At 37.0% G+C, this 21,292-nt stretch overlaps 1 protein-coding gene across 2 annotated transcripts in view; it reads left to right on the plus strand.

Moving 5' to 3' along the window:
- Nucleotides 1–21,292, plus strand: part of Ccny (cyclin Y) — a 216,903-nt gene that overhangs the window by 145,852 nt on the left and 49,759 nt on the right. For both annotated transcript variants that reach the window (XM_026409085.2, XM_026409086.2), the window contains exon 3: nucleotides 7,243–7,277. In XM_026409085.2, the coding sequence (XP_026264870.1) occupies nucleotides 7,243–7,277 (35 nt within the window). The remainder of the gene's footprint in view (nucleotides 1–7,242; nucleotides 7,278–21,292) is intronic.

The following is a 21,292-nucleotide window of genomic DNA, read 5'->3' on the forward strand; positions in this document are numbered from 1 at the left end:
ATTAGAAGCCCTTTGCCTTAAAAAAGAAGTTGGACAAAAATAAAATCATGTGTTTGCGCAGGCATGCCTGTGTGTATGAGGGAATTCTGTATGTTTCTCAAGAATCCTTAGAAATAATTACAGAATGAAAACTGTCTTTGAGTGGCTTAAATCTGAAGTAGAAACAAAAAATTCAGAAATAAAAATATGAGCCATGTTTTTCTTTGCAAATTTTTTCAGAGATACTAAAATTGAAGTGATGTTTTATGGCCATTTCTGTGTGGGATGTGTCTGCTCCTGGGCATAGTTGAACTTTACATAGAAAGAGGACCAACCTTTTTGTCTTCCTTTTATCTGGCATTAGGAGCCTGTGTGTCCTGTCACGGGAATGAACCCTCTTTCCTTGGTTCATTCCTGTGAGCTTCCTGCCTTTCCCTCACCTACATTTTCTCAGCTGTCATTATTACCTTCTTGCACACTGGGTGTTGGGGTGCCCTGTTCCAGTTCCTGGTCTGTCACTCTGTGTGTCTCCTCTGGAGCTTGTCAGTCTCTATAGGGAAGAATTCTGTAGTCAGATGTTGAAGCATTCATAGGAATCAAATGTCTTATATCAGCGATTTTCTTTATTTTTTTTTCTCTTTGCTTACATACCATTGAAAATAATTTTGAGAAACTATGAAAATCCTCAAACATTTTTGTTTTGATATTAAAAATTTTCATCCTATCAAGGGATATATTTTCTGATGTATTATAAATACTGATATTTTTTTAAAAAGTACCCTTCATTAAAAATGAGTTTCAAAAGAATTTTGATTACTGTAATCTTTTGATAATCCACTAAGTCATTTCAAAATGTATGAACATGCTCTTCTTTAGCAGTAGGAAATTTCATATCATTCCATTTTCATGTTGAACATTGTATTTTCATTCTCTTTTTCCACAGGATTTTATCCTAATATAGTAGGTTTTGATTTCTGAAAGTCATTTCTCATACTATCATACTTCTTATATAAAAATATAGAGTTAAATTTAAATCTAATTTTTTATTTCTGGCAGTTATAAGGCTCAGAATGTTAAAGATATATTATAGTTATCACTACTCATTTGATCAGAATACAAACATTAACATTTTAATGAGTATTAAAACTAAAGTGGATTTTTTAAAGAAAAAAATCTTTTATTTATTTATTCATCTGTTTGCTTATGTATGTATGTATGTATGTATTTATTTTAAGTTGTAGATGGGCACAATGCCTTTTTTAAAATTTATTTGGTGCTGAGAATTGAACCCAGTGCTTCACTTGCTTGTGGCAGGCACTCTGCCACTAAGCCACAATCCCAGTTCACTAATAACATTTCTTATTAAGATGCTTCTGTGGTTGAATATTCACCATCAAAGCCTTTATTTCTAGAAGTGCCGAGGACCTTTATGCACACACATAAATAGGAATAGAGGGACTTTTGTTATAGTAATATCACTGAATTATTTTACACTATGTGGTTTGTATGTCAGAGATTTCTAAAATAATTCCTAATACTCAGCTACAATTCAATCTTGTTCTCCTTCAATTTTATTGGCAGTAAATAATTGGAATCCACTTGATTTGATTTGTGAAAGTTATAGGAGCTACTCTAACATTTTCTGTAGTACCAAAAAAAAAAAAAAAAAAAAAAGCGTTACCAGATGAAACAAAATGACTTTAAATTTTACCTCTTCCTACTCTTTTAATTTTGTTGTACTTGGCATAACCCGATATACTCAGGAGCTCTGGGAAAATAAATCTGATTCATTTTAGAAGATGTCCCCTGAGTCCTCTGCCTCCATTAAGTCTGCATACCTCTCTGTTTTATCGTGTTCATCGTATTGCGTGGCTTTCTCACCCCTTTATGTTATGTGGGGGGAATATCATAGTACATGATACAAAGATTTAGAATACTTATATTTTAATGAAATAATGTATAACCAATGAAAGTGCTAACACACTAATACAGTAGACATATTTCTTGGTGTGTTTACATGTGACTGCATCCATTTGCATTAGTGCACATAACACATCTGTATAAGTATACACAAGGAAAAGAATTGAAAGATACATACCAAAATTCAACTAGAGAACCTCTGGGTTGTTGAATTATATTTTTTTCTTTATGTATCTGTGTATTTTCCAAGTTTTAATTTCATTTGTAATTATATTTTCTTCCTTTTACTGCTCAGTATGTTCCAAATTTTCTGTATATGCATTCATTTTTAAAATAATAAAATAGTTTTAAAAGAATCCCACTTAATTGAAGTTTCTATGCTTCTGAGGAAATCCTTTGGTCCTAGGATTTCTCCATGGGAAACAGAAAATGTCTTAAGGTAGGTTGGCAGCTTAGACAGATACTTGTTCTGTGAGTATCTTCTCCTGTGTCCAGCATCTGTCTCCTGTTCCCTTTCCTAGAATTTTTTCCTCTCTGTGACTGGATCTGCCCTAGACATTGAATTTTTTCCTTTTGTTTTCCTTATTGTTTCATCTGCCCTGCTATTTAGATTTCCATTTGAATTGCACAGAATGTCCTGTTCCTCAGTGCTGAACTTAGAAATAAACACGTTCCTTTGGCAGTTCTGAGATCTCTTCCTGAAGTGAAGGAGATATGCCTCATGGAAATGACCTCATCAGGATGCCTTGCTCGGGGAAGTGTGGGGTGCTGTCCTCCCATGGTGTACTTTGTGTCCTGCTCATTGTGTTTCATGAGCTCCCTGTCAGGTTATGAGCTCAGGGAGGCAGGAACTTTAGTAGTATCTAAATGAGGGCTTATTAGTTGTGTTTTGAATTAAGTAAACAAATCCATTTCAGTATTGAAACCTGCAGGAATTGTGTGGTAATCTCAAACTTAGATAAATGTTACTGATCTGTTAACCACAGGGGAAAAAAAGGGGAGACATAAAATCTTTCTTTTGAACCAGCTTTTTATAATCTACATTAGCTATGCTATCTCAGCACTCAGTTTTACATCTCCAAACTAGATGCCATAATTCTTTACATCAGAGTTGAAATCTTTGGCTTGTGTGACTTCCAGTTCTTCATATCCAGAGTAATTAATAAGCTAAATAATTTTTCTTTGTAGCATAGCCTAGCTCTGTTTATATTGGATCCTAATTATCATTCTGGTTTTTTAAAAAAAGTATTAATTTCATGCAGATTCTAAGAGCCTCCACCATCACTGATGCTTTCAAGGGAAGGGTAGTGCAAAGGATGGAGCCCCAGGAGCCCAGCAAACCCTTCCAGGAGTGGGCTAATTCACCTTTCTCTCCTACCCCTTCTAGTCACTCCTTGTCTGCACCTGTGTGGGTGGCTTCCTCATATCCAAGAGAAGGATGTTGGATTAGATAGTATATTAGGACCTCTTTAGTCCTAATATCCTATGGCTGACATATGCCACTAGAAGGTCTATTTTAGAAAAGGAAGATGGGAAACCAAGGTAGTTTTTAAAGTCCTGTCTATAAAAGAGGTTAGCTGAAATAGCTTTTAGATGATAACAAATCCTTATTAATAATTAAGAACTAGATTTTTTTCCAAAAAGTTGTATTTTTTAAAAAATTTTTATTTGTTTTAATAAGTTACACATGACAGTAGAATGCACTTACATACTTTGATATATCATACATAGATGGGATATATTTCTTCATTTTTCTGAGTATACATATTGTAGAATCACATTAGTAATACAGTCACCTACATACATACAGTAATAATGTCTTTTTCATTCTACTATCTCTCTTATCCCTGCATCCCCTGTCTTCCCCTCCTTTCACTTCCCTCTACCTAAATCTAAGGTAATGCTATTCTTTTTTTTTTGCATTACAATTCTTAATATACATATATACCACAATTTTATATGTTTATATATGAATTATGTTGCCACCCAATTCAAGCTTTATTTTTAAGACTAAAAAAAATTTATTCTGTGATATTGTGGTAAAGGAGTGTTTCTTAGTAACTTAAGTGAAATTTTGTTTGTCCCTCAGATTGCAAACACTGCCACTTACTTCTAGCTTTCCATTTTATTTAGAGAAGACTTTTAATGCCATTTTAGTAGTGCTTTTGATGATTTTAGATGGCTTATTTTTAAAGCCATTTGTACATTTTTTTATTTGTTATTATGTACTGTTGTTATAGCCAATTAAAAAATCCTCTTAACAAACTATTGTAGATTGGATCAAAGGATATCACTGTTATTCTTCTCCCAAGAAGGAGAAGACTTATGAGCCACATCAATTTATTGCTTGTTTCTCTAATGAAGCAATATATGACTATTAGTCCACTAAATTATGTAGGAACTCTGAAAACTCCAGAGATTTTGATGAGTATATTTCTCGAAACCAAAAATATTAAGGTCCTAAAAATGATTAAAGCCAAACTCTTAATAATGAGTTTTGATGTATTGCTTATAGAAAATAAAATAGCTAAAGCATTTTGAATTTCAGAGCTGATTAATGGCCTCAAATGGTTTCAAATGTATTTCAAGGACAAATATAGGTTTGAGTAATTTTGTCTGTAATGAACTAGCTTCTTGCCAGTTCCAACTTCGAATTATTAAGAGAGAGAGAATTAGCCCAGCTAGGGTAACCTTATCCTGAAGTGTTTTATAATGATCTAATCCAGGTAGTAGGTTGGAGAAATGGGCCACCTAGTCAGAACATGGATATTAGGAGTTTTTCTCTGTGTAACGACTGGTAGTTCATTTGAGGCTTGGAAGACTCAAAAAGGAAATCAGTCAAAGAATGCATGTGTGGAAAGGTCTTTCAGACTGCAGACATTGTCTTGCAAAGGCCCTGTAAGAGGAACTACAAAGTAACAGAAGAAAGTAATACCTGATTTGGTCTGAGAGCCCTATGTTTCAGATCAGATTATGCAAGCCCAGTTGCTTTGAAGGAAATAGGATAGAATATAGGAATTAATTTGGTTGAAAATCAGTCAATGCCTAAGAGATTCTGTAACAGATTTGGATACCTTAACCTTAAGTATTTTATAATAGTCTTCTTGAACTTCTGGTTTTTGCTATTCTAATTGGAACTAGTTAGAGTTCATGGAAATGGCCTGATTCATCCCTGAGGTTGATCTTTGTAGGTAATGTACAAAGAGAATTGCATATACTTTTATAATATTTCTATTTGTATACTATGGTTTTATTTCTGTTTGTTGTTAAACTTTTTAGGTAAAACTTTCAGTCTGAACTATCGAAGGATCTGTTTTTTATCCCTTTCTCTTGTGTTTGAATAATGTTTAATCTTCTCAATAGTATCCTTATGAGAAACTCTAGTGTTTCTTAAGGGAAACAGTTCCTTGAGGCACATATTTTTGGAGGCAGGACCTGGTTTAGGAAGGCTAAGGTAATCTAAAGTGGGTCCCATAATTGGGAGACATAAAGTCTCTTTTGCATAAAACTATTGTTAGAATCCTCTGAGAAAGGCTAGATGTCATCTATAAAATTTGCTGGAAACTCTTTTAGATCTGTGGCCAATGTGGAGTGTTTCCACATCCATTTAGTCAATGGGAAATCACCACAGCAATGTCATTATACTTCCTGTTCCTGGCTACATGCTTAGTAGAATAGTAATGGATTAGTTTAAGAAAAACATGTACATATGTATACATGCACAAACATTCACACACACTTGTACACAAATGTTCCTAAGTTAGAACCCAGCTGTTCCAGCCACACCATCATTTTTCTTTTGTTAAGATTCATGTGTGGGTATTTACATGGAGTTAGGTAGAAAGTAGTCATGTTACCTCATCAGCAGGCACATTCTTCTATCACTCTGGTTTGTGCATGTTGGTCTGACCTGAGGTATGGCCTGTGCACCTTGCACTCTGGTACCTACCTCCCTATCCTGTGACAGTAGGGGGCTAATTCACCTGATCATCTACAGATGATCCTTCTGACCCCTAGCTGTAGACACCGTCTGTCTCTTAGTCTATTTCTTTAACATAACCAACTGCATCCTTAGACCAGTTTTGGCTTTTGTATCTCAAATATCTTTGAGATAGGAAGGTAAATGGCAGTCATTCCAGAGAGTATAGGATTTTTTCCCTCCCAATGCTAGAGTCTGAACTCAGGGTCTGTACATGCCTAGATAAGTGTCTATCGCTGAGTTTACAAATGCCCCAGCCCCAGAGAATAGGATTCCTAAGGAAAAGACAAGTGTTACCTTGGGAATCTAAGAATTGCATATGAAGGACTGGAAAACAATTCCTGGGCTCTCTGGCAGATTAGCCAGAACACTTCTGAATACTAAAGGGAAACTACTTTTGGGATATGGACTGCAGGGGAAAAACAAACAAAATAAACTTTCCTCAGATGATAAGCTAGATTTGCACCGTAGGGTTTTAGAATACCCTAAGGTAGTCACCTAAAATGTCGTCTCCTTACCGGAAACCTGATCTTTATATCCTTTATAGTGAACTACTCATAAAGTGTTATATACTCCAAAAGCTTGTCTTCAAGAACAAAAATGCAAAATTCAATGATATTAGATTTACTGTAATGGAGCTCTACTGCATCCCTGGGGCTAAAAGCCTGTTTAACAAACACTGAGACTTGGGGGTGCTGGCAGCTGAGTCACTTAGTACAGCCAGGTTGTGCAGACAGCAGGGTGAGAAGCAGTCTTGTTAAGGGAGCAGTGTTTATTACTACTGAGTTTTTTATCCGTCTCCCTGGGATAGGGGGTGCTGCAGGATGCTCCAGGAAGCCTGTTAGATGGTCAATCCTGTTCATCAGCGCACAGCATAGAGAGAGTCAGTTTCCATAATAAAGAACACTTCTGATATACATCATCTGTCATGTATGTTAATGCTGTTATGGATATTGTTGTTATTTCATTAATATAATATGAACCTTTATGGGTCCAGTGGTTAGAAATAAATGTCCTATTACTTGTTAATTAATCATCTTAAAGTATTTGGTGCATATAAGTTTTATTCGATTTACTAATTAATAAATTTTTTTTTCAGTTAATGGAGATCATTTGCCCTTTAATTGATTTTATTGTTGGTTATTTTGGGTGCTGTTGTTTAATTGGATTTATATTTCCTTCTGTCAGCCACGTTCAGATCTGCATTCATGCAGATTCCTTATTCCTATATTTGTTGAGTGAGCAACTGGGTATATTGGTTGGTGGATGGATGGGTCCACAACATTGAGGCCCAGTCCTTAGCAACCTGCCAGGGGTTGGCATGCAGGCATGTAACATTTCTGTTGCATCTTTTGTTTTCACAGTGAGAGAAAAACGCAAGAGTCTCTTCATTAACCATGTAAGTGAAGTTGTCTCCCTATGTTTTTCATAATGACTGTATGGTATAAAGAGCTTAAATAACTATGTGTTTGATGGGTGAAAATGCTTCTTGTATTGTCAATACTTAAAAAAAATGTGGAAAATGTTACAGTGCTCAGTTTTGTGTATAATTGGACAAGCTTCAGTTGGCATTTATACACTGTCCCAAATGTTTTTCCAGATTCCCTAAGCTATGTTGTTAATGATAAGAGATGTGTGAATGATGCCATAGTAAAAACCACAGGTCCAAGTGAAAGGCACTTCTTTTTAGTTTCTAATCCTTAATTTTCTTTACACTCCCAAAGTACTGTTTCTTTGTAGCTCAGTTCCAATTGAAAGAACACATACTTGTTTTTCATAAGCTATCTGCCTCTCATTTTCACTTTTTGTTGACACAATAGAGTGCATTTTTGGGGTGTCCAAAGAAAGGAGAAACATTTTTTTAATACTTTATTATTTTAAAAGTTTTCAAAACTTCACCTCTGGTCCTTTGATTATTCTAAGCAGAATACCCCTCCCTTGGTGGCCAGGTGGAAAGTGTTCCACTGAGATACTTTGTCACCAGTCCACCCACCTTGAGCAGCAGCAGGTGCAGCTGGCTGTATCCAGCCTCCAGTTCCCACCCCATGCTTCATGACAAGCTTGTCACCAGGAAAGTTATACCCACTCCTCCTCTCCTTCTCAGGAAGTGTCTCTTCCTTTAGGAAAGAAAACTATCACAAGGTATGGTATGAAGAAATAGGTAAATTATCAAAATAAGTGTGCTATAAATCCTCATAATGAAAATAAGAATGATGTATTTGACCTCACAGAGATCTTTCCCAGGATTCTTAGTCTGTCTGCATTTAAATATTTGTAGATCATAAAATATTTAGCACTAAAGCTGTGTATTCATGAGACTTAGAACCATAATATTGTATTTCTTGCCCCTTGAAAATCTGGACAAAATGCAGTGAGAAAGATTCATTGGTTGGGCACCACATAGGGATCTTAGGCAATCCTTAGGAGAGTGATTCCTCTGTGGACGGTGTCAATAAATATATGAACATACATACTTCTTTAGGTGTCAGAGGGCCTATAGCTTTTATCAGATCCTTAAAGCAATTCATGACCTCTTCAAATTTTGAAGCATCAGTATAAAGCATCTGTAAAATCATAATATGTCACAAAGAAAAGATGATGTAATTGCCATGCCTTTTCTTCTGAAAGCAGTGCATGCATGAATATAGAAATGTGAGTGACTGAAACTAATTCTCTAAGTTCTTGCTTCCAATTTTTTACCTGACGAGTGATTTGTCTTCTTTCCCTTCCATTAGCATGTTTGCTAAGGAGTTTGCAGGGGAAGGAAGAGCTGAAAAAGCAGCCAGTCCACCTTTGCAGTTCACTACAGCTCCATTAAGGGTGTAGTGAGGAAAGAGAACAGGAGTTTGTCCATGCCACTCTGCTGTGATTGTAGCTAATGAGACAGAGGTGTGCTCTCATAGTTCTGACTTGCACATTTATTTCATATGCTGTCTCACTTAACCTCACACTTTGTGCCCTGCACAGTCCTGGCACCTGCCACACACTGAGTCAATTTCCATGGACCAGCATATGGATTAGGGTGGAGTAGGCAATGCATTCTAACTTTAGGTATCCACTGCAACTCAGCCCACTCTTCAAACTCTGTAAAACCTCTCATCTACTGACACAAAGAGTGAAATCACACAGGTGCTGAGATCTCTCACATGAACTTGTTCCTGTATAGAAGAAAACTCTGTGCTGAATGTCTTATGTAACAGATGACCCTGGAACAGCGTGACCCTCCAATCCCTGAACAGACCTAGCTGCAAATGAGCACGTATGCCCTGCCACTGCTGGGAAAAGCCACTGGAGTGTGTTGTTCCAACCCATTGAAATACAGTTTGAGTGAAATTACCTGCAGATTCAATTAGGCTAATAAACTAACTGTGCTTTTCAGGTTTTGTGACTTGGGTCTAATAAATTAGAACAGTAGAAAAAAGATAAGGGATAGCAGTAATCAGTGCTTTACTGATTGGGTGCCAGGCTCTGTTCTGATTGGTTTAATGCACTCACTAATTACTTAGCATAGTAACCAGGCTGGGTTTATGTGTGTATCCTTCCCACTTTACTGATACAGAAACTGAGGTGCAAAGAAGTTAGCCAAATAACAGTGGAGCCAGGATTGGAACTTAGCAGCATTCATCTGTACATTTCTCAGATAGTAAGACCAGTTCCCATTGGGACAGGGGTTAATTTGCTTATCTGAAGTTAGATAGTATAATCTTAATTAAATTTTTATAGGGCAGTCTATAGGATTCATTTCTGAATAAAGATCCTTAGTAATTAAAATTATAATTTTAATTTCTTGTTTAACTCTAGAACAATAGATTCTTTGTTTTTGACCATATTTTATTTAATGTGAGAGATTTTGTTTATTTTCATCTTCATGTTTCTGAATAGCCTACTTAGTACCTGTTGCTTAGGTAATCTATAAGAAGCTGATATTGAAGAGAAGTGGAAGAAGTGGATATACATAAGCCAAGTAAGAGAAGTAGGGGTGGTTCAGCTGTACCCCTAGGATAAATGGTAACTACAGGGGAAATGAAAGTTTTTCTGGCTCTCTGCAAACACATATTAGCAAGTGAAAAGAATAAACTTAGACCCAGAACCTTCTTGGGGGTGGGTGGGGACAGTAGAGGATAGAACCCCAGGCAGGCAGGTTAAGGGGGTAGGCCTTTGACTGGCTCCAAAAAAAAAAAAAAGAGAGAGAGAGAGAAAAAAAACCACCCTAGTGTCTTTAAGGGATTAAGTAAAAGGTGGCAGCTTCTGAAAGATCTGAGAATTTTGACAGCAAGTTAAATCAGGGTGATTTATAAAGATTAATAGTCTAATCAGCACCTAAGTTTTAGGTGTAATTAGAATGAATAGTTTTAGAAAAATTTTAATGCATTATGAAAGGCATTTTTTAAATGCTTGTAACAAACTTTATTTAAAGTTTATGCTTTAATTTTGCTGACATTTGGCTTTGATTTTTTTTTTAATGTCTTACGTGTGAAAATCTCTATTAAGTTGTAGATGACTTTGTAAGTAGCAGTAGTCTAGAATTACCCCTGAAACTTAGGAGAAACTCATGCCTTTTACCTTAGCCTAATTCTTCTGTGACATTTTCCTGCCACATGGTGACAGCATACCTAAAGTCATATGATCAAAGAAGTTAAAAAAAAAAGAAAAGGATATTCAAATAAAATGAACTTGGAGTTCAGTAGCTAACCTCCCTTATTTCTCTTCTGCTGTTGATACATTTTGAATGAGAAAGCCCAAATGGCGTGCTACTTAGGGTCACCCATACTTACGAAAAAAATTCAAAGCATGTGTCTCAGCATTGAGACAGGTGATTGTTCTATAAGCTTGGTGAGGAAATAAAGCAATTATTTATGCAAGAATCACATTGTTAGTTGAGTGTAATGGAACTACAGTAAGTGTAAAGGAACTTTTCTCAGACTCTAATTCTGCCACTTGATAACTGGGTGACCTTAGAAATGTCTTCAAGTTTCAGTTCTCTTCTCTCCCTGATGGATCACAACTCTTTGGCCTGCTTGACTCAAATGAAGGGAAGGTAATTTGTAAACTGATTTTAGTACCAGATACATATGTTCATGTTATTATCCATTGGAGATTAGGTAAATTTAGTTTAAGTTTTTCAAAACTGATAAAGTCTTTTTTGTATTTTGAGTATAGTTGTAGTCCCTACCCCACCACTTACTAAGACCTGGACTCCCAAGGGGGGTATATTCTGTTCAATTCCTTTTGGGAATACTGACTTAGTTTGCACCTCTTTACTAGTTCAATTCTGAACTGATTTTTGCCTTTTAGTTTTGAGTGGTATAGAAATAGAAGTCCTTATAAAATGGTGTGTACTCTGATTATACTCTAATTTGTAAGTTATAGAAGTTAAGGAATGAAGTGAGAAATGGAGCTGAAGAGGTCCATATCGGATACTGGGGATTGAGTATCCCCAGTGCTCAGAGGGACTTTGCCATTGAGCTACATCCTCATCCTTTTATTTTATTTTGAGGCAGGGTCTTGCTAAATTGCTGAGGCAGACCTTGAACCTGCTGTCCTTCTGTCTCAGCCTCCTGAGTCTCTGGGATTAGAGGCATGTCCATTGCATCTGGCCAGAAACTGATATTTAAAAAATTTCTAAACCTTGCTTTTGTCTCTGGAAGATTTGCTCTTTTGGGTGGGGTAGGGTAGAGGGATGCTAAGAATTGAACCCAGTGGTGTTCTACCACTGAGTTTCACCCCCAGACCTTTTTATTTTGAGAGGGTTGCTGAGGCTGGCCTTGAACTTGTGATTCTTCCGCCTAGGCCTCCCAAATAGCTGGTTTCAGGCGTGAACCACCAGAGTTGTGCTCTTATGAAAAAGTTTATTAAGCAGCTACTATGCTCCATTAATATAGTATACTTGGAGGATGTGAAAGTAAGATTAGAATTTCATAAAATTTAAAAAATCCATTAAGATAAGGAAATTTAACTTTCTTCTTGAAATAATTTCAAGTTGATAGAAAAATTGCAGTAATAATATAGAGTACAAAATTTTCACATGTTACTATAGGAACCTTAGATACTTAGTCTCAGACCTGTCAGTCTACTTCAGGATATTGAAAGGTGATAGATGTTTTGTTCTTTTCTCTCTTATTCCTCCTTCTCCTTCACAGAATTTCTAAAAATGAAAATGCTATACACATGAAAGTGCTGGGGCAGATGAGAAGTTTGTATAGGATGTGAGCCCCTTGAGTGTATTGGTTATACCTGTAAAAAGATTCTCCTTTTTTCTGTTTTTCTTTTCCTGCCTGTGATAGAACCCAGGGCCTCACACCTGCTAGGCAAACATTCTACTGCCGGGCTACATCTACTATCCTTTTTGACAGAGTCTCACTAAGTTGCCCAGGCTGATCTAGAATTTGGTATCCTCCTTCCTTTGCCTCCTCAGTGGCTAGAATTACAGGCATGTTCCATTACACTCAGCTGGAGCTAGCCAGCTTTTACCATAGTTTGTGGCTTCGGGTTCCATTTCTGCCATTATCTGAGGATAGGGGGGAGTCCAGCTGTTCCTTAAGCTAGCTGGACTCAAGGTCTTGCATGTTGTTTCGTTGTGCCACATTTCTTAACCTAAAATTTCAGCTTTGTCATCTTGCCAAGGGACTTCTGGAATAGAGAGGAAAGGAAAAATGTGAAGTCTGTCTGGGAAGGCACAAACTTTGTATTTCAAGAGGGGACTTTGTAAAAAAGCCCTTTAAGAAGCAGACTTTCCCTGAGCCTTCAAACAGAGTATTATAGTCTGTGCTTTGACTTTTATAAAAAAATATTTATTTAGTTAGTTAGTTTAAGTTGGACACAAAGCCTTCATTTTATTTATCTTCTATCTATCTATCTATTTATTTAAATGCGGTGCTGAGGATCAAATCCAGGCCTCACATGTACTAGGCGAACGCTCCACTGCTGAGCCACAATTCCAGCCCCTGTGCTTTCTTGACTTTTTATAGGTATGTTTTTTTACTTTGATTTTGAAAAATTTCAAAATTACTAAACAGGTATAATAGTAATACAGAACATTCATATATTCTCTCAGATACACCAGGCTTAAATTAGTATTTTATCACATCTACTAATTTTCTGATCTGATTTTTTTGGGAGTAGATTGCCTACATCATACTTTTTACCCTCAAATACTCTGCCATGTATTTCCTAAGACTAAATACTATTCTATGTATAACCACAATATTATTATCAATGTTAAGAACTTAACTTTATACAGTTCTTTTTGATTAAATGCCTGTATTACAGTTGGCTGTATAATGTCCTCTGTAGCATTTTATTTTCTAATACCAGTTTTAGTCCAGGGTCACATGTGACATTTAGTGGGTGTGTCCCTGGAGCCTTTCTGTGTCTCTGATTCAGATGAGTATTTACAATCAGATGAGTACTACATGGAAAGCTTCCTTTTAGGGCAGCAGATCTGGAGACTTGTAATTTCCATCTGGGTCCCATCAATAATGTGGATTTTGATTGCCAGGCAGGGTGTTGCCTGGATTCTCCACTGTATATTTATGATTTTCCCGCTTGAACCTACTAAGTGTGCAAAAAGCTTCCCTTTATTTTAGCATTTGTTGATCTTTTTTGCCTGAATCAATTTTTATTATTTTGGTTACCAAATGGTAATTTTTAGCCTCACCACTCCCTCTGTACATGTCACTCTACATTCTTCTCCAAGGGAGAACCTCCTCTTCCCAACTGTCTGTCCATCCATCAATTTGTTCATCTTTAGTATGGACTCATAAATTTCTGCATAGTTAATTCCTGTCCTTAATTATTCTGACATTCCCATAGTTCTAGAGTTGGATAGTGGCAGTCTTTTCAAATCAGTCTCCTGACAGACCTCCTTTCATGCTCCTTTGCTTTCTGACATAGTAAAAGATTCCAGGTTCATCTTGTACCTCCTTTGCTTTAACCCAAATCAGCCATTTCTCCAAGGAACTCAGATTCCTTATGGTAGCAAACAGAAGTTGGAAACAAGATCTGGATACCACAAGTGCTCATTGCTGTGGGTGTGTCATTACTTGATGGCCTATTCAGCAGATGTAGTTAGGAAATAGATATTTCAAGGGCTGGGGATGTGGCTCAGCGGTAGCGCGCTCACCTGGCATGCGTGCGGCCCGGGTTCGATCCCCAGCACCACATACCAACAAAGATGTTGTGTCCGCCGAGAACTAAAAAATAAATATTAAAAATTCTCTCTCTCTCTCTCCTCTCTCACTCTCTCTTAAAAAAAAAAGATATTTCAAAAGTCATATATTCATACAGGTACTTTAAAAATTTTTTTGGTTTTAATTAGTTATATACATGACAGTAGAATGCATTTTGACACACCATACATAAATGGAGTATAACTTCATTTGTATGTGATATAGACAGTGAAATCATATATGTATATAGAGTAATAATGTCTGATTCATTCTGTTATCATTCCTATCCCCCCCATCCCCTTCACTCCCTTCTGTCTAATCCAAACAACTCCTATTCCAATTCCCTAATTGTGAGTTAGCATCTGCATATCAAAGAAAACATTTGGTCTTTGGTTCTTTGGGATTGGCTCATTTCACTTAGCATGATAATTTCCGGTTCCATCCATTTATGGGCAAATGCCATAATTTTATTCCTCTTTAAGGAATATTCCATTGTGTGTGTGTGTGTGTGTGTGTGTGTGTGTGTTACTATAATAAATAAATAAATAAATACACACACCACACACATATATATGTATGTGTATATACAATAATTTCTTTATCCATTCATTTGTTGAAGGGCATCTAAGTTAGTTTCATAGTTTAGCCATTGTGAATTGAGCTGGTATAAATATTGATGTGGCTGTGTCACTGTAGTATGCTTGATTTTAAGTCCTTTGGGTATATACTAAGGAGAGTAGGATAACTGGGTCAAGTGGTAGTTCCATTCCAAGTTTTCTGAGGAGTCTCTATACTGCTTTCCAGAGTGGTTGCATCAGTCTGCAGTCCCACTAGCAATGTATAAGTGAACCTTTTTTCCCACATCCTCACCAACATTTATTGTTGCTTTTATTCTTTAAAAAAAAATTTTTAAAAATTTGTTCTAATTAGTTATACATGATAGCAGGCTATTGCTTTTATTCTTGATAATTGCCATTCTGACTGGAGTGAGATGGAATCCCAGTGTAGGGTTTAAAAAAATTTTTTATTAGCTATTGATGGATCTTTATTTTATTTGTTTGTTTATATGCAGTGCTGAGAATTGAACCCAGTGCTTAACACATGGTAGACTAACGCTCTACCACTGAATCACAACCCTAGCCCCTCAGTGTAGTTTTGATTTGCATTTCTCTAATTGCTAGAGATGTTGAATGTTTTTCCATATAGTTGTTGATCAGTTGTATTTCTTCTTCTGTGAAGTGTCTGTTCAATTCGTGTGACCAATTTTTGATTTTTTTGTGTGTGTGTTAGGTTTTTTGAGTTTTTTTATATATCCTGGAGATTAATGTGGTATTTTAATTTTGTAATTCCAGGGTCTCATAAAGTTTTTTCTTATCTTTTGGTCTTTTGACTGTTTTTTTTTCTTTTTTGAAAAACTTATCAGTTTTAATGATATATAAAATTCACCCTTTTAAAGTATACAATTCAGTGATTATAGTGTAATCATAGTTATCACCACATCCAGTTTTAGAAATATTATCATCTGAAAAAGAAATCTTGTACCTGTTAACAGTCATTCCTTCTTCCTCTCCTTTTAGACTCTGGTGATCACTTTCTGTCTGTGCAGATATTTTATGTAAATGTAATCATATAAACACATAAGTTTAATATAAGTGTAATCACAATATGTGGCCTTTTTTTATTGGCTGTTCAAAACATTACAAAGCTCATGACATATCATCTTTCATACATTTGATTCAAGTGGGTTATGAACTCCCATTTTTACCCCAAATACAAGTTGCAGAATCACATGGGTTACACATCCTCATTTTTACATAATACCATGTTAGTGACTGTTGTATTCTGCTACCTTTCCTATCCCCTACTATCCCCCCTCCCCTTCCCTCTCATCTTCCCTCTCTACCCCATCTGCTGTTATTCAGTTCTCTCCCTTGTTTTTTTTCCGCTTTCCCCTCACAAACTCTTATATGTAATTTTGTGTAACAGTGAGGGTCTCCTACCATTTCCATACAGTTTCCTTTCTCTCTCCCTTTCTCTCCCCCCACTCGTCTCTGTTTAATGTTAATCTTTTCCTCATGCTCTTCTTCCCTGTTCTGTTCTTAGTTGCTCCCTTTATATCAAAGAAGACATTTGTCATTTGTTTTTTAAGGATTGACTAGCTTCACTTAGCATAATCTGCTCTAATGCCATCCATTTTCCTGCAAAATCCATGATTTTGTCGTTTTTTAGTGCTGTGTAATACTCCATTGTATATAAATGCCACATTTTTTTATCCATTCATCTATTGAAGGGCATCTAGGTTGATTCCAGAGTCTAGCTATTGTGAACTGTGCTGCTATGATCATTGATGTGGCAGTATCCCTATAGTATGCTCTTTTAAGGTCCTCAGGGAATAGACCGAGAAGGGCGATAGCTGGGTAAAATGGTGGTTCCATTCCCAGCTTTCCCAGGAACCTTCATACTGCTTTCCATATTGGCCGCACCAGTTTGCAGTCCCACCAGCAATGTACAAGTGTACCCTTTTCCCCATATCCTCGCCAGCACTTATTGTTGTTTGACTTCATAATGGCTGCCAGTCTTACTGGAGTGAGATGGTATCTTAGGGTGGTTTTGATTTGCATTTCTCTGACTGCTAGAGATGGTGAGCATTTTTTCATGTACTTATTGATTGATTGTATGTCCTCCTCTGAGAAGTGTCTGTTCAGGTCCTTGGCCCATTTGTTGATAGGGTTATTTGTTATCTTGTTGTTTAATTTTTTGAGTTCTTTGTTTATTCTGGATATTAGGGCTCTATCTGAAGTGTGAGGAGTAAAAATTTGTTCCCAGGATGTAGGTTCCCTATTTACCTCTCTTATTGTTTCTCTTGCTGAGAAAAAACTTTTCAGTTTAAGTAAGTCCCGTTTGTTTATTCTTGTATTTAACTCTTGGGCTATGGGCGTCCTATTAAGGAATTTGGAGCCCGACCCCACAATATGTAGATCGGAACCATCTTTTTCTTCTATCAGGCGCAGGGTCTCTGATTTGATATCAAGCTCTTTGATCCATTTTGAATTAACTTTTGTGCATGGCGAGAGAAAGGGGTTCAGCTTCATTTTGTTGCATATGGATTTCCAGTTTTCCCAACACCATTTGTTGAAGATGCTATCCTTTCTCCATTGCATGCTTTTAGCCCCTTTATCAAATATAAGAAAGTTGTAATTTTGTGGATTGGTCTCTGTGTCCTCTATTCTGTACCATTGGTCCACCCGCCTGTTTTGGTACCAGTACCATGCTGTTTTTGTTACTATTGCTCTGTAGTACAGTTTGAAATCTGGTATCGCTATACCTCCAGATTCACACTTCCTGCTTAGAATTGCTTTTGCTATTCTGGGTCTTTTGTTTTTCCATATGAATTTCATGATAGCTTTATCTACTTCTACAAGAAATGCCGTTGGGATTTTGATTGGCATTGCATTGAACCTGTAGAGAACTTTGGGTAATATCGCCATTTTGATGATGTTGGTTCTGCCTATCCATGAACAGGGTACATTTTTCCATCTTCTAAGATCTTCTTCTATCTCTCTCTTTAGGGTTCTATAGTTTTCATTGTATAAATCTTTCACCTCTTTTGTTAGGTTGATTCCCAAGTATTTTATTTTTTTTGAGGATATTGTGAATGGGGTGGTTGTCCTCATTTCCATTTCAGAAGTTTTGTTGCTGATATACAGGAATGCCTTTGATTTATGCATGTTGATTTTATATCCTGCCACTTTGCTGAATTCATTTATATGTGTGGCCTTTTGTGACTGGCTTCTTTCATACATAGTATCTTCAAGGTTCACTCATTTTTGAGTCTTTCTACAGAGTAAATTTTAAGACCAGTGACTTTTTTAAGACCTTTGATTTGATAAACATCTACCTTCACCCCAGCATTAAGGATTAACTTTATTTCTCATCCCACCCTGGCCTGAAAACCATAAGTTAAAATACATATGATCATTGCATTCAGAAATTGATGAGATAGTAGAAAATGTTATTTTGGTGAATCTCTTTCATGGCTGCAGAAAGCTCTGAGATTTTGAGGGGAAGCTTCCTGAGGGAGCTGGGAGTTGTTGCCTGCAGCCTCAGTGCCATCACGAGCACCTCTGCCTCATATCATGCCAGTCCTTGATGACTGTATTTCTGGATTCTACCTCATAGCCAGAGCTATAATGAGAAAAATTACTTCTCATTCTAGAAGTAATGCATGTTTTGCCTGGAGCCGTCATGAAGCCAAGACTTGACTTGGGATTGAAGTAAATTATGAATGTAATTGCTCTGTAGTTTCCTCATGCTTGACTCACAGTAGAACAGAGTTCTGTCTCAGGATGGCATTTTCCCAATTTTTAGTTTAGTTTTCCTCTTTCCTTAGCTCCATGGCTCAGTGGTTGTTTTTGTTGTTGTTGGTTGTTTGTTTTATTTTCTGCCTTTCCTTGCTATTAAAAACTGATCTTGCTAAAAGCTGCTTATTCCTTTTCTTACTTTCCATGGAATATTAGTTTAGTAACATCTTGAGGTCAAGGATGTGAGTTTCTTTTTCTATTTTTTTTCCCTTCTTTGTGACTGTGTGGCACCTGGTGGTATAGGAGGATGATGAGGAGCCTTCCTCTCCTCACCCAGAGACTTCCTTGTGGGTGCACATTCTCCTGACTATAAGTGTTTCTGCCCTTTCTGATATGTGCCTTGGGTTTGTGTAGGCTTCACAATGCCAAACTGCCCTCAAGTTCACTTCTACCCCACAATAGCTGTGTGAATGAGAAAGAGAGACTCTTGTAAAATGAGGGAAAGACACGTCTCTTTTGTGGTTCCATGGAGACTGTATATTGAGGCTTCAGTTTGTGGCAGAAGGTGAGCGAGACAGCCTCTTCCTCCACTTCTCCTGTGCTCTTTCCTATAATGTTCTGCACCTTTGGCCCTTAAGTTAGTTCTTAATAAAAGAACTCTAGTTCAGATTTCATTTGTGCTCCAAAGAAGCTGCAGATAGAATCATGTGTCTTCTGTGAAGCTCATAAATTGCTTCCTTACCATTAGAATTAAACAAAAAATTATAGAATTTTCGTTTTTAGAGAGTTCACTAACAGCGCTTCCAAAAAAAATTTCACCACCTTTTATTTTTCTTTTTGGCATTACTTGGGATGGAACTCAGCACCTTGCACATTCTAGGCAAGTGTCCTACCACTGAGCTACAAACCCAGCCTTCCAGTTGCTTTTCTCTAATAATAGTACCTCATTTTTTTGATGCTTAATTTTTATTTGGTCTTCTCAAGCCCTAAGAAGTTGGGCCATTTCATTCATTTATAATTACGTTAAAACACAGAGACTCTTTTGAGTGTTACTCAGTGGCCTAACCTTGTTTATTGAGCACTGTATGTGCTGAGCATTTTTAGGTACTATCCTGTGTAGTCTTCACAGCATCATAGTAAGGGGCAGGTTCTGATTTCTGTATTTCATAAATGAGGACACTGACGAGGTTAAGCCTAAGGGGACCTTGTATTCTGTTTCCCAAGTGAGGATACTTGAATGTGAAAGGGTGTGCTATTACTTTCTATTCTAGGAAGACAGGGGTAAACTAGGATGAACCCCAGCAAGCCAGAACATGTGAGTTCCACTTGAGTAATTTGTCCAATTCATGTGGCTAATCAGTGACAGAACTAAACCTAGGTACTAGGTCCTCTGACTCCAGCCCTATGCTTGCCCAGCCTATATATGGGGTCTTACCACATTACCTTTGACTCCTTGGTTCTGCCAGCTACTGCTGCATTTCAACGTGCCTGAGCATGTCAGCATTTCACAGCCCAATGGCACAGCCCTCTTCAGTGAACTCCTGTGTACCAGCTGTTTGACACACTCACACTTTTCTGCTGTGTTGTGACTGCTGCAACCATGCTGTCATTACCACCTCACAGAGGTCCCTGCTGCCATCATGGAAGCAGACTTGCTGGGTTGGTGGCAGGCGTATGAGCACACATCAGTCCAGGGATGGATCTTTTCCTTAGTTGCTGATTTAAGGAAGCTATCCACTTTGTACCTCCAAGACCATTAGAGTCTAGGCTATAGGCAGAACATACATGAGTGGGCAGAAAATGACAGTAGAATGTGATCAGTCCTGTGGAGGGCAAGCCAGGGTGCACACAGAACACACAGGAGGCACCCTCAGCCCAGATGGTCCTGTGGTGGAACACATCCTGGGGAAGGACTGAGTTCTGAAGGATGAGTGAGGTCAGGGAAGGACAAAGACATTTGGGGGTGTGGTATGAAAAGTTTTGGAGGGCACCGATGTGTGAAGAACTACAGTTTAGGAAGGAGTGAGGTGAATGAAGCTTTGAGCTCAGGTGTCTTAGATTTGATCTTAGAAATGTTACCTCATTTCTTTGACTTCTTTTGACTGTCTGTAGAATGGGAATTCTACATGCTGTGCAGGGTGTGTTTATATGCTGTAAATAAATTGATGCAACCCAGAACACTGCTGGCTCATATTTTTATAATTTTATTTGGGCAACTAAATATGTGGTCTAACAGTTTTTATGCATTAGGGGATCTTGATGTAAATAATAAAACTATTTTGTATTAGAGACATTATGTAAATAAGTAGGCTAAATAATCTTGTTTCAGTACTGCTCTAAAATTCTATTATTCAACATATTCATATTTTAAGTTGTAAAATATACATTATTTCAAATACATAAACTTTAATTTCTTTGGAATGATCCATAATTGGTCTTCTCACTAACAACTATTTCCTGTTCCCCTTCTAAATAGAGGTTATGTTTATCCCTGTGATACCTTTCTCTCGTCAAGATGATTGTCCTTCTTGGGCAAATCTCTTTATCTATAGACATCTCTGTAACTGTATGCCCATTCTTTTCTGGTAAAACATTGTCTTGGGAATTTTTTTTATATTCTAAAACATTATTACATTAGGCATAAAAACATTACCATCACTCTTTTAGACATGGCTAACACATTTTTTCCTACTCATTAAGTACAGATGTAATATCTATAGCTTATGTTGCAGCCCTGCTCTGAGTACATAAAATATTAGCTCAGGTGCTCCTCATAATGACCCCTCATGATAATAGAAGGGACTATTATTTTCATCTCTCTTCTACGGGTAAGGAAACTTGGGTGCAGAGAGGGGAGGCTAAGTAGCTTTCCCAGGTCACACAGGTAGTTACAGTGGGTTAGATTCACACAAAAGAGTTGTATCTTAATGCTGTTTTTTTTTTTT

This window comes from Urocitellus parryii, chromosome 9 (assembly GCF_045843805.1).
Source record: "Urocitellus parryii isolate mUroPar1 chromosome 9, mUroPar1.hap1, whole genome shotgun sequence".
Lineage (NCBI taxonomy): Eukaryota > Metazoa > Chordata > Mammalia > Rodentia > Sciuridae > Urocitellus > Urocitellus parryii.